Source organism: Chinchilla lanigera, unplaced genomic scaffold (assembly GCF_000276665.1).
Source record: "Chinchilla lanigera isolate Chin_1 unplaced genomic scaffold, ChiLan1.0 scaffold00013, whole genome shotgun sequence".
NCBI lineage: Eukaryota > Metazoa > Chordata > Mammalia > Rodentia > Chinchillidae > Chinchilla > Chinchilla lanigera.
Window position 1 is genome coordinate 21,856,190 of NW_004955414.1, and position 13,658 is coordinate 21,869,847.

Below are 13,658 nucleotides of genomic sequence, written 5' to 3' on the forward strand. Positions count from 1 at the left end.
AATAAAAGCTCTGTAACATTTTTTTAATAAATAGAATGAATAAATGTTCTTATTATATATAGTCCTTAGCCAGATACTGATATGTAATAGATTACAAAATACCAAGGATATATACCATCCTGATGAGTACTTGCCATGTCATCAACTTGTCGTTGATTTAAATGTGGCAAGAGAAAAGAAAATAATTGCATACATACTATGTCTCTTGTCTTTGTGACTTTTCTCATTGCTAAGACAAAATACCTGACACTCAAATTTAAAGGAGCAAAGGTTTATTTAGTTCAATGGTTGTAGAGGTTTCAGTCTATAATTATCCAAGACAGGGTGGCATCACAGAGGAGAAACTATTCATAGCAGGCATAAGGTAGCAAAGAAACAAGGGACAATCACAGCCCTTTCTAGCCTTTATATCTTATCCAGGCTACTTAGATGAGGAAACATTCACACCCTTAATCCTAGTGCCCTTGATCCGAGCATTGCACAATGAATAAGTCCCACCATCACATACTCTACATCTAGCCACCTCTGGAAAAGCCCCACCTATGATTTCATGCAGCTTTGGTGGGACATATCGACACAAACCATAACATTCTACTCCTAGTCCCCCAAAGAATCATGTACATGCCTTTATGCAAAAGGCGTTTAGTTCATCTCCAAGAGTTATCAAAGTCCTAACAGCATTGCTGAAAAGTTCAAGACCAAAGTCTCCTATGAGATTTAAGACAAATCCGTAGTTGCAACCTGCTGTACAAATGAAAAGAAAATTAAACGCTTGCAACATTCAATGGCACAAGGTAAACATTTCCTTTCCAAAAGTTACAAGTAGGAGGATACAAAGGTTTGGGGCAAAAGTAAGTCCAAAATCCAGCAGGGCAAACATTAAGTGCTACAGTACTGCTTCCAGCACCTCCAGAAATCTGTGCTGTTTTCCAAAGGGCTGGGATGGCTCTGGCCCTGTGTCACTTCTGGTGGTTATGGCTCCCATGGCTTCTCTCTGGGGTCAGCTTGGCTCTGCTCCCTCCTTGCAGTTTTCCTCAGACAATACACATTCCTGGCTTCTCCACACTTCTGGGGTCTTCAGTGCACCTTCAGCTTCAAATACTGCCTTCCCAGGGACACACCACCTGGCCACCCAGCCTTCTTCTGAAATCTGAGTGGAAACCTTCCTGACCCCACAAGTCTTGCATTCTGCATGCACCTAAAACCAGCACCACATGCATGATGTCAAGGTTTGGTACCAGCTGGAGCAGTAGCCAGGCTTCTTTCTCTTTGGCTGTATGGCTTGAATGCCTATGAACCGAATCCCAAGGACAAACTTCCCTAAACCACCACCATTCTGGAACATAGTGGTCTGGTGCTCTCTTCTCAGAGGAAAGTCTTTCATCTTTGTTACTCTAAGGCTGCAAAGGCTAAAGTCCTGTTGGTTCTTGTGATGTTCTCAGGCCATCACTTCTGTTGTGTAGTTACAAAATACTTCACTTTTCCTTGCTAATCTTTTCAGTGACTAATTTCTTAGTTCCATTTTTCAGGCCACAGATTTACTGGGGCTTCCTTTTGGCCAAACTCAAAACATTTTAAATCATCCTGCTGGGCTCTTTGCCCTTGATTTGCAACATAAATCTGACTGAAAAGTGCCCAACAGTAGTCATGCCAACACTTCAACTTTAGACTGCCTTGGAATTTCTTCTGCCAGATTGATTAGTCTGCTGCCCTTAAACTCAGTCTCAGGCAAAGTCTCTGGACACAAGCAAAGTGCAGACAAACTTTCTGCCAAAGCAAAACATATACTGTATGGAGTCCAGTGGCCAATGCAGTTGTTCTTCCCAGCAGAAACCTTCTGAACCTGGTTTTTACCAAGAGAATTTCCATCAGAATTCTGGTCTTCTGAGCTCTGACCAGACTCTCCCATCAGGTACAGCCTCAGGCAATGCAGCTTTACTTTTTCAGGGAGCATCTCTGAACTTTTCCAAACTCTTCCCCCAAGCCAGTCCCAAAAGTTCTTGAGCCACATGGCCAGGTATAGTCATAGCAACAACTCCACTTCTCTGGTACCAAATTCTGTCTTAGTTACTTTTATCTTTGCTGACACAAAGTACTTGACACCCAAACTTAGGGGAGGACAGGTTTATTTGACCCACGGTTTTTAAAGGTTTTAGTCCATAATCCGCTGGCTCCAAGGCAGGGTGACATCACAGAGGAGAAACAGTTCATGGCAGTTCGTGGCCATTGCTTTGTTGTAACAAAGCAACAAGGGACAACCACAGCTCTTTCAATCTTTTATATCTTATTCAGGCTACTTAGAACAGGTAGCACTCACACCCTTAATCCTAGTGCCCTTGATCTTAGAGTTGCACCAAGAGTCAATCCCAGCATCACACACTGTAGATCCAGCCACCTCTGGAAAAGCCCCACCTATGACTGCATGAGGCTTTGATGGGACATCTATATATTTTTTTGGTATCAGGAATCGAACTCAAGACCTTGCACTTGCCAGGCAGGCACTTGTGCCCTTAAGCTATATCCCCACCACTTTATCAGACATCTGGAAACAAACCTTAACATCTGTTATTTTTTAATTAATTATTCAAATGCTGATTGCCCTATAATCAGGCAATACAATATCTTCAGGAAGCTACCCATTATGCCATTCCTGCCTTCAAGTATTGGAAAGCCTCAGAAATTTTCTGAATACAGAACTCTTACCCTTCTTTAACTACAAGGCTGGGAACCTGAATTCTTGCCAGTATTGTTATTCTCATTTATAACCAAAAGGAGGCACTGTTCACTTACTTATAACGAAGAATTTTCTTACTCTTGGCAAGTTTTAGGGATGCACAGTCTTGATGTCACAAACTGCCTTAGAAATCAAGTTCTTGTTGGTAGCACTCATAGGCTTATCATGCACCCTGAGGCACTGTGGAGTATCAGGATGACGGTGTATACAGAAACCTTCTGTGACATGTGGAAAATGTAGTATTCGTCTCTCTAAAATATATAGGTCTTTCTTTTGTCCACTGGCCATCAAAGAACTCATTTTTTTTTTCTTACAATTTAATTCCAGGATACTTGTTAGTCATTTTTGCCACTGAGTGTTAATTTAAGCCTGCCGTGGTGCTGAATAGCACTGTTCAGTGCTATCAGATTTTCCTTCTCAAAAGACTCTGTGTTCTTCCAATTCTTTAGTAAATGTGTCTGACCTGCAAACCCAGGACAGGGAGAGGGAAGTGGAGAGGTTGTTGGAGAGCCATTCACCTTCTGCTCCTCACATTCTGAATATACTCTCTTCCAGCATAGTCAGGCTTTAGCAAACTGATCGTTTGCAGATTTTCTCAATTAAACTGAAAAAATTTGTGTACTCTACCAATTTTAAATGTATTTATTTTATGTCACTTCATTCAACCAAGACATAGTGAGGCACAGTGAGACACAGTGAAAGTCAGCCATGTCTTCATTCAACCAAGACAGTGTTCCAAGACTTCTTCCAAGAGTAACTTTTAATGTTATGGAAACATCAGGGTAGAAATGTGTCTGCCTTCAAGGCTTAGTATTTGCACGATCCTGCTCCCCCACTGTTGAATTGAATGTGGATTCACCTCCAAACCTGTCTAGAACCTTTGCAACCAGCTTCTTCAGCCACCTGTGCTGGGCTTGACAATTCCATAACTGCCCTATGTGTCATCACTTAGGCCCCAGCTTTATTAAAGCCCATTGCTTTAGTACTTAACACTGGAATATTGGAGTCAGATGAGAAAGTCTGGAATAGGAGAAGGAAAAGGACTCCCAAATATCCTGGGATGTGGAAGTGCATACTGAATGTAAGTCGATTATGCAGAGCATTGTTCTTTCACAGAACTATAAGGCCATGAGCAAAGTAGAGATGCTTTCTCAACTCTGTTCAAGCTTGTCCACTTGAAGTGTGCTATCCAATACAGGAAATCATGTGTTAGGAAATCTCTTGCCAAACTGAGATATAGCCATAGGGAAGTACAGGATGCCATGAGGCTTTGATCTCCATGGGGATAAAAGGATAATTTTCACAAACTGTAAGTGTGTGTCCTGCAGAAAACAGGAATATCAGTGGTAACTTACTTTGGGAAAAAGAGAAAAACTTGGGCTAACAGAAATGATAGAGAAACTGGTCTATATTTATGAGAAATTTTTCTAGCAGGTTCAGGAAACTCAAAGTTATCTCCATCTGAATCTGCTCTGCTCAAGTAGGTGGCAGAATGGCCAATTCTTCATCATAACTTTTTCTGAGCCCATTTGCCAGGTGTTAAATGACAGACTAAAGCCAGCATGCCTGTCCCTGTCCTATTTCTGTATCCCTTACTGCACTGCAAGATTTAGATAACTCTTCTATTCTGAGCAGCTGAGAAGGCTACTCCTTCACTTTCACTATGCCTCACAACCAAGCAAGGAAAGGATACTTGGAAATCTGACCCTGAGCTAGCAATTAATAAGGTGTTTGAAATCTGAGGTTTAGAGGTGCATCAATATATATTGATCATAAAATATTGGGACTTTATGTAAGAAAGATTAAGATTTGGGCAAAGACTGAACTAAGCACACAACCATTTCCAGGTTTCCAAGCAATGGGACTTCCATGCATTATCTTTCATCAAATGATACTCTGTTGAAAAATAAGTTCACATAAATGAAATAATTAATAATGATAAGAAAAGCTACCTATCATATAATTGCTTAATTTAGGGCAAATCTTAGAGGAGTTTGGGAGAGATTTAGACATCAGGTAAAGACTGTGCTCAAGAGAAATAATTTGAGATGTGTTTTAATATTTAGCCAATAGTACCTCCCACTGATTTTGTAAACATAATTTAGTAAAGTAGTAAGCAATTTATTTAACTTCCTGTTGTCTCCTCTGGCCCATGTATAGTTATAATTACCCAGAAAGTATATGAAGTAGAAATGGGAGCAAATTTATTCTCCTGGTATCATTGGTAAATTTGTTTGGGATTGGTAGGGGTGTAGCAGCCTGCTACTCAGATGTAATGCTCTGACCCTTTCTATTTCTTGGGAGGACTGGGCCCATCCGTAACAGATACAGTGAGGAGAACAAGCAGATGACAGTTGGGTGGGCAGGTAGGGCAGGAGCTGTTTCCACTGGGAACTTAGTAACACAATGCTGTCCTTTTTAACTGACAGGATGCATCTGGGACACAGTTGGGCCTCAGAGAGATACTACCATACAGTCTGATAGTCAAAACTTAGATTTCCAAAGGGCACTACAATCAAGCTACTAAAAACTGAATGGCTACTTTGTAGTTACCAGTGTTCCCATCCTTCTATTTTTTTTCCTCTTTCTCCATGAGTTTTAACTGGTGACCTTCAGATGTGTCGATGAATTCACTAGCATCTTACATTTATTTACTTATTAACGTGGATGCATTTTTCTCTTTAATCTGATACTTAACCCTTTGAATTCTCACTTAGTGTTATGGTTTGAATCTGTGTGTCCCCCCAAAGCCTCAAGCGGCCAAGCTTGAGGGGCAGACCATTACAGTTTGAATATGGGTGTAAGAGTTGCACCTCCCCTGAGTGGATAGTTTGCATATGTAAGGGAGAGGAAAAGAGTGCTTGGGATTTCCTCCCCCATTTGGCCCTGGTGTGTGCTTGTGGCTTAGCTGTGTTCTGCCGCCCTGAGAGGTAGCTCTTTGCTATGTGCCACTCTGCCTTATAATCTGCCAAGTACGGACTGAAACTTCCACAAACTGTAAGCGAAATAAACCTTTCCTTCCTTCATTTTGGACATCAGGTATTTTGTCCCAGCAACGAGAAAAAAGTAACCAAGACACTCAGCAATATAGCCCAACTGGTAGTTGTTCTTAATCTTTCCTCTGTCACAAAATAGTATACTAACATTCTAAAGTTCAAACTATGTAATTTATAATCCAGAATAATCATACCTTTCAGAAACAATTAATATAAGCACTCTGTTGGGTATGACATTCATGGCTTTCTACATAAATGTTAAGATGACATATGTAGGTATATTTATATGATTTTTGGTAAATTATATTATTGAATACTACCTCTTCTATATACAGAGATCTGTTATAAATTCTTTATTATATTCCAAGCCTTTAACCTATGTTTAATCACTTTATATTCTATGGTTAAACACTCCTCTAGAAATCTTTCTAGAATGTTGTTCATTGAATTTATCAATTAATTTGAGAACTGACATCTTTTAAATATTAACATGTCCTTTAAATCTTTCAAGTATATAGTTTAGCTGTGATGTGTAATCTTCATTTAAATGCTTTGAACAAAGCCAAGTGTGGTGGTACATGCCCATAATCCCAGCACTCGGGAGGCTGAGGCAAGACAATCATTGCAAGTTAGACACCAGCCTGGGCTACAAAGTGAGTGCAAGACCAGCCTCAACTGTACAGTAAGACCCTGTCTCAAAAAGACAAAAATACATACATACATACATACATACATAAATAAATAAATGCTTTGAACATAATTTTACATAGTACCTTTAAGGATCTTGTATATTTATTATGATGCTAATTTCTAGATATTAATGATATACAGAAATATTATTTCCAATAATAAATATCTTAGTTTCTAACATTTCAGATGAATTTAATGGTACAAAGAAACTATTATCTTTCTTAAGTCTATGTTATATCTAGGCACCTCATTGAACTTACAATAAATTCTAAAAAGATACCTTAGCCACTTGTTCCCAGCTTTATTGATACTGAAATTAAAATTGAAAACTGAAATTGCTTGGATTTAAAATTTACAGAGTAATTATTTAACATCTATATATTGTGAAATGATTACCCAAATAAAGTTAGCTAACATGCTTAGCCAATTGAAATTCATTGATATAACTTCTGGTCCAGCACAACGCTACCGATGACTTTCCAGCCCTCCATGTAATATTATCAGGAGGCCCTTACCCAAGAGATGAGAAAGAGCCCACTTACTACCTGTTAGTAAAGAATGTTATGACAAAGGAAAGCTGTTTTTCATCTCAACCCAAGGGGGAAAGATGGAAGTGAATACTTCTCTCTTCTCTCTCCACTCCTCTCCTTTGCTTGGAGTTCCATATGGGAAGATGGATCATTAATGCAACTGAACAGTAACTGTTGAGTGCAATGGACACTGTGTGTGTGTGTGTGTGTGTGTGTGTGTGTGTCTGTCTGTCTGTCTGTGTTTCAAAAGCGCAGTCAGAGCAGGGGACATATCTCAGTGGTAGTGTGCTTACCTACAGTGTATGAGGAGGTGGTAGAGGGTAGGAAGCATGTTCCAGCCTCTGTTTCACTGCCTGCCTCATGGATATGTAACGATGGCACTGGGCTCTCTCCTGCTTTGTACTTGAGTATTGAGCCTACCTGGCGTAAAAGCTCATGATCTGATTTTCAAATAAATCTGAAGGACACCATTATCTCTCATGTTTTACATTCTGCTAAGGCTCCAGGTATGGGATCCTGTAGTTCTCCTTGCACATCACGGATTAATTGTACTTGGAGCCTGATATTTAACTTAAATATCAGGAGAAGGAAGTAAACAGAGGTCCTAAGATCTAGAAGAAAGGGGAAGAAATTGAAATTATTTTCCTATGGTCCCACTGATATTTTCCAGTCATTACTTACCAGGGGAGCCTTACACATGGAAGTTATTAAGTTATTTGCTTTTTTTTTTTTTTTTTTTTGAGTAGGGGATTGGTGATTACATGTCTTTTTAAATTTTTTTTATTTTAAAAATTAAAAAACTAACAACAATGAAGACAAAAGAAAACAACAAAAAACGTACATGACCTCAAAACAAAATGATAGGCATTAACAATGGTTGCTACACTACATACTGTTATCTTCAACAAAGTTGCTCAGTCCACCAGATGTAAGAATGTAAGATTGATCAAACCATCAGACAGTAACAAGTAATAATAGAAACAACATTGGAAACGATGCAGAGCTTCATCATACAAGATGGTAGGAGTTCAACAATGGTTCTCATACTGTATATTGCTGTTTTCAGATCAGTCATTCTGGTTACCAGATTCAAGTATGCTAAATTGGTTAATAAAAAAGCAAATTTTAAGCATTGACTGTTCCTTTCAATAAACCACAGACATCAGCAATACACCTATCCCAGCTGTCCTTGTATATACATATAAATTTTGTTTTTTATTTTAAAGAGAAAAGAAAAAAACCCAAAGTAACAAAAACAAATACATAAACAAAACAACATAGAGAATATTCTATCACCATGGTTATTTGCTACTTTAAGCCCCATTTAATTCTTTGTGGGTATTGTCTTATACTAAGATAACAGAAGAAAAAGACAAAATTTTCCTTTTTGTAAAAGAAGGATGGTTTTGCTGAATATTGTAATTTAAATTGGTAGTAATTTTCTTTCATGGATGAAATACATCATTCCATTCACTCTTGCACTTTAGAATTTCTCCTAATGTGCAATGATTCTGACAGGTTTGTCTTTATAAGTGACTTGATGTTTCTCTCTTGCAACTTTTAATACTACTTTCTTGATCTGTACTTTTGTCATTTTAACTATAAGATGAAGTAAGGAAGCTCTCTTCTGGACATGCCTGTTTGGGATTCTACAGTGCCTTCTATGCCTGGATATCCATACTTTTTCCAAGATTTGGGAAGTTTCTCTGCTATCATTTCACTAAATAAACTTTCTATGCTTTAACTCTGTGTTGTGGCATCTTCTTCTATACCAAAAATTTGACCTTCTAACTGGGTCCGGGAGTTCTTAGATACTTTGCTCATAATTTTTTTATCATTTGTATGACAACTTACAAACTTGTCTTCAATTCCTGAAATTCTCCCTTCTGCTTGGCCTACTCTATTGGCTTTCCCTTGAGTTTTTTTATTTTATTTAATGAGCTTCTTATTTTCAATTCTTTTTGGTTCTTTTTCAGAATCTCCTTCTTTTTATTGAAGTTCCCCACTAGATACTCAGTTTATTTGTATCTTCTTTGAAATCACTGATCATTGTAAAAGTCAGTTTTGAATTCTTTGTCCAGCACGTTATCCATTTTCATGTCTTTGCATTTGCTTACTAGTGAGTTATGGACCTTTGGAAGGGTCATGTTGGCTCACTTTTTCATATTTCTTGTGTGACTAAGTTGATATTTGTGCATCTGTTGGAATGAATATCACTTACTTTTTTGTTGTTGCTATTGTTGAGACAGGGTCTGGCTATGTAGCACAGGCTGACCTTGAACTCACTTTGTAGCCCAGGCTGGCCTCAAACTTCCATTAATTGTCCTGCCTCAGCCTCTCGAATGCTGGGATTACAGGTGTGTACCACCGTGCCCAGCTTCTCTTCCATTTTTACATGAGGGTTCTTAGTGACCAGCCTTCTGTTGCTGTTTTGTTTTTGTTTTTGTTTTTTTCTGGTTCCGGGAATTAAACTCACGACCTTGAGCCTGCCAGGCAGGTGCTGTGCCACTGAGCTAACTCCCCAGCCCCCTAGCGACCAGCCTTCTTTAGAAGATTAAATCTCCAATCTGCTGAGAGAAGAGAAAACAAACTATGTAACAATAATAACACAAAGACAAACCAGATATCGAAATACAGTAAAAAGCAAGAATAGCATCATCAATGACAGAAAAGGACAATAATAATATAGAGTGAACTAAAGGCTAAAACTTTAGTCAATTGTAGGAAAATGGATGCAGCTTGAGACCATAATGTTAAGTGAAATAAATGAGACACACAAGCTTAAAGATCTCATGGTTTCACTTATATGAGAAACTCAAATTATACATATTATGTATAAGAGCAAAGTAAAAGATAGATAATGAAAAAAGGAGGTAGTTCTTTTTTCAAAAATGAAAGAAAACAAGGAGGAAGGAGGGGTAGAGAATGGGGTAAGATGAATGGAGTGAAAAAAAGAGTTAAGATGTGTTATGTATATGTACTAACTCCCCACAAAGAATATAATCATTATGTACTGCAAATATATACCAGTAAAAATAAAAATTAACAAACTAACAATGGTTAAAAGTAATAATAAGAAAATAATCATAATAAAATTGGAAAGGGCAGGGAAAAGAAAAATGGATGAGAAGCATCATAACAAACAGAAAGAATATGAGAGAAAAGAATGAGAGATTTTTAAATCTACTTACAGAATAAAAATAAAGTAATAAGAAGGAAGCATCAAGCAGACAAAAGAAGAATAAACAAGGAGGAAAAAGAAAAATGAGTCTAAAATATTCCTCCACACTGAGGTGTTTGGGTGTGTAAAAATTTGTCCAGGACCTGTGATACTGGAATCCACAAGGTATGGGGGAGGGGCGGTAAATCACACCTGGGGTCTGTTGTATTTTCTCTCCACTCCTACTTAACAGGCTGGTGCCATGTGAATACTCAGTCCTGTCCAGTCTTTCTATGAGGTATCAATAGTATATTGTCTGCCTCACATTCTACTCACCTCAGGGGCTTTTTATTGTTTCATTTTGTGAACCCAGAGCCACTACTATCCCTGGCTAGCTCTGTGAGATGTGGACTGGTCTAGTGCCCACTCCCTCTAGAGGCTCCCCTATCCATGAACATGAGGGCACGGCAAACGTCCAAGCAGAGGCATATTTCCTAACATGATGGAGAGTGGGGAAAGAAATAGACCAGTAAGTTCTGTACTGGAAAGGAGCAGTGATGGGAATCAAACAATCTTCTGAGCATTCAAATCCAGGTCCATCAGAAAACTGCACATGTAAACCACTGGATTTACACCTTGCAATAGCCCTAGGCTTCTTCTACAGCTAGGACTGTTGCTGCATTTGTCACTGGAGCTGTTAGCCTTGTGCAGAATTACCTTGTGTTTCCAGAGCTAGGTTTCCTTGTTCTCCAGGAGTCAGGATTGAAGTGGTAGAATACTTTATACTCTTCCCTATATTGTCTTTCCTTTCCTGTATGCTTTTTACTTTTCCTCTTACCTCTTTCTTGGTACCTGGAGCTCTTCTTTTTTCTGTCCTCAGAATATAGTTTCTTCTTCTTAACCCTTAGCTCTTCTCACTTTCCAAGTCATGTGAAGAATATATCTGTTCCAACATTTTACCCAGAACCTACACAAGTTTATTTTTGTTTCAAGCTCAAGTCCACGTTGGTGGCCCAGTGTCAAGGACACAGGCACTTCCACATTGCTGCTCTGTTGCCTTCAAGTCCTATTTTCATCTTGTGATCAAAGAGAGCTGCTTCTCACCATCTTATCCACAGTTCAAGAACTATAATAATGAGCAAGCTGCTTTCTTTTATCACCTATGAAAGCAGAATCCCTCTGCAGTCAAGAAAGATGCTTTCTAATGGAAGTAACACACCATAGCCTGGGCTTCCCCCAAGCCAACTTATCAGAGTTTAAGTTCTAGACCTGAAACCAACATAATAACATGTAATTCCTCCTGCAATAATAGAAACTCATACCACTCCTTCCTAATTCATCCATGTGTGTCAGCCAAATTAAAGACAGAATACTCAGTCTCCCTGAAGAAAACTACAATTTATTAGGAGTAAAATTTACAGCTAAGAATCACACCTCAATCTAGCAATACTACATTTTGTACTACTTTGATGGCTGGAAATTTAAGAACATAAGAGTTATGCCAATAGAGGCATGGTAGTGCATTCCTGTAATCCCAGAACTCTAGGAAGCTGATGTAGGAGGATTTGAAGTTTGATTCCAACCTGAGAAACTCAGAAAATTATCAAGACCCTGTCTCCAAATACTTAACTTTTTTAAAGGCAGGAAATGTAGCTCCAGCACAAAGGCCCTGGGTTCAATCCCCTGTACTCAAAAAAATATATAGTTATACTAGCTCTTAGGACAGTGTCCTACAAGCAGGATATAATACACTGATTGTAGCTGCCTTTTCTAAGTTTTTACGTGGTTGCTACTAGCAGAAATGTGAGATCTAATTGACATAACTCCATATCCACTATTTATAAATTTGTTAAGGGACATGACTGCTTCTCAAATTACAGTATCACAACATGTATTAGAGCTGTGTATACCAACACCAGAATCTAGCACATTTTGTTAGATACTTATTCTGTCTGTACCATAAGCAAAAATATTTTTTAAAACTTAAAATACAAACATAATTGTTTTAAAAGAGACACACTAGTGTGCTTGGTGGTTATATTTTTAAATCCCAATATAATTATATTATTGGATATTTGTTATTGGCTTAATTATTGTCACCTTTGACAGTTCAGTTGATCACTGTTTCATGTCCTACGGATTTTTTTTGGTGGTTTTCTTTACCACCCACTTCACTGTGGCTGTAGACAGCAGGCAGTAGTTCCTATGACAATTTATTGATGAAACTGCTTGTAAACAAGTTATCTGTGAAAGATCCAAAAAATGTTGTTCTTTCACAGGTTGATTTAGAAAAACAGATGTCTAATTTTAAAATATACATTTTTGGTAATTGATTGCAATCATTAAAAAACAATCTGGACCTGCCTAGAAAGGCAGCATATGAAAACATCAGAGTCACAAGACAGGGACAGTAGTACTACCTCACTACTACCCTTGCAGTGACTGGTTATTGATGGATGTGTAAGCTAATGTTTTATTATACAGAGCAGTCTCAATCATGAAAGAATACTTTTGAGATTTTACTCTCCTTCACAATATCTTAGTGCTACTTTTTAAAACTGCCTTTTTGTTGAGCTGAATGGTAGGGCTCTGATTTGTATTAAAATTATAAGCTTACACTAGTATAATATTTTACTGGACGGGTGTCGTATGGCTGAAGAAGAGTGTGTGTGTGTCTATATAAGAGATGTAACTTTTGCAGTATATAAAGAATCTCTATACCTTCATTTCTTGATATGATATTTCATGACCCCTGTAGCATACTGTATTTGTTTTCTCCATCTCTAAAAAAATTGGCTAAAACACTTTAGAAATTATAAATTTAGAATATGTTAATTTCCACCATGTCTTACCTAAGAAGTCTTTTCCCAGATGTTCTAGTATTTTCTTCATTGTGAAACACCTGGATGTGAAGATATGAAAAGCCTTGTTTTCTCTGTGCTGTTCAGCTACTTTCCATTTGGTATTATGCACTCAAATTTACATTCTATTAAATTGCCATTTCTTAAACATTTTTCATGCACAGTAAAAAACAGAGAGAGACTATACTGGTATTATCTTTAAGATCTGCAACATACAGTACCTGCCCAACTTATATTTTGTTTTAAACAAACAGCATTCATATTACAATGAAGGATGTTTTTGATGCCATCTCAGTTTCTTTGAAGAGACCCTATTGCTACCCAGGAGCTCAGTAATCTGTAGCTCACTGCACTAGCTCAGCAATCTTGAGAAACTCTAAACCTGGAAGTGGGCAAAGGTTGAGACTTTCCATACTCACTCCGGACAGTGTTGCATGATCAGTCATAGGATGAAGGATTGAAGGGTGGCATATCCAAAGCAGTCATGTACCTGTCCTATCTCCTACCACCTCTGATAAAGGGCATAGAGAACTGTTAGAATCTGGATTTTTAAAAATAACGAATGAAAAAGTATTCACAAATCCAGATAGCCAGATACAGCCCATAGGCTATGGTGCCAAGTGCTGATGGGTATTCTTTGCGTTAGCCTAGTAGGAATAGCAGGACTATTCATCGTGGAATGGCTTC

General features: G+C 38.1%; 2 protein-coding genes across 3 annotated transcripts in view; both read right to left on the reverse strand.

Moving 5' to 3' along the window:
* The window catches only part of LOC102012951 (olfactory receptor 52N2), a 163,249-nt gene that overhangs the window by 79,176 nt on the left and 70,415 nt on the right, over positions 1–13,658 (reverse strand). The gene's annotated exons all lie outside the window — the stretch shown is intronic.
* The window catches only part of LOC106146227 (olfactory receptor 56A4-like), a 99,394-nt gene that overhangs the window by 15,309 nt on the left and 70,427 nt on the right, over positions 1–13,658 (reverse strand). The window contains exon 3 of the mRNA XM_005380108.2: positions 12,963–13,012. Coding sequence (XP_005380165.1) covers positions 12,963–13,012 — 50 coding nt within the window. The remainder of the gene's footprint in view (positions 1–12,962; positions 13,013–13,658) is intronic.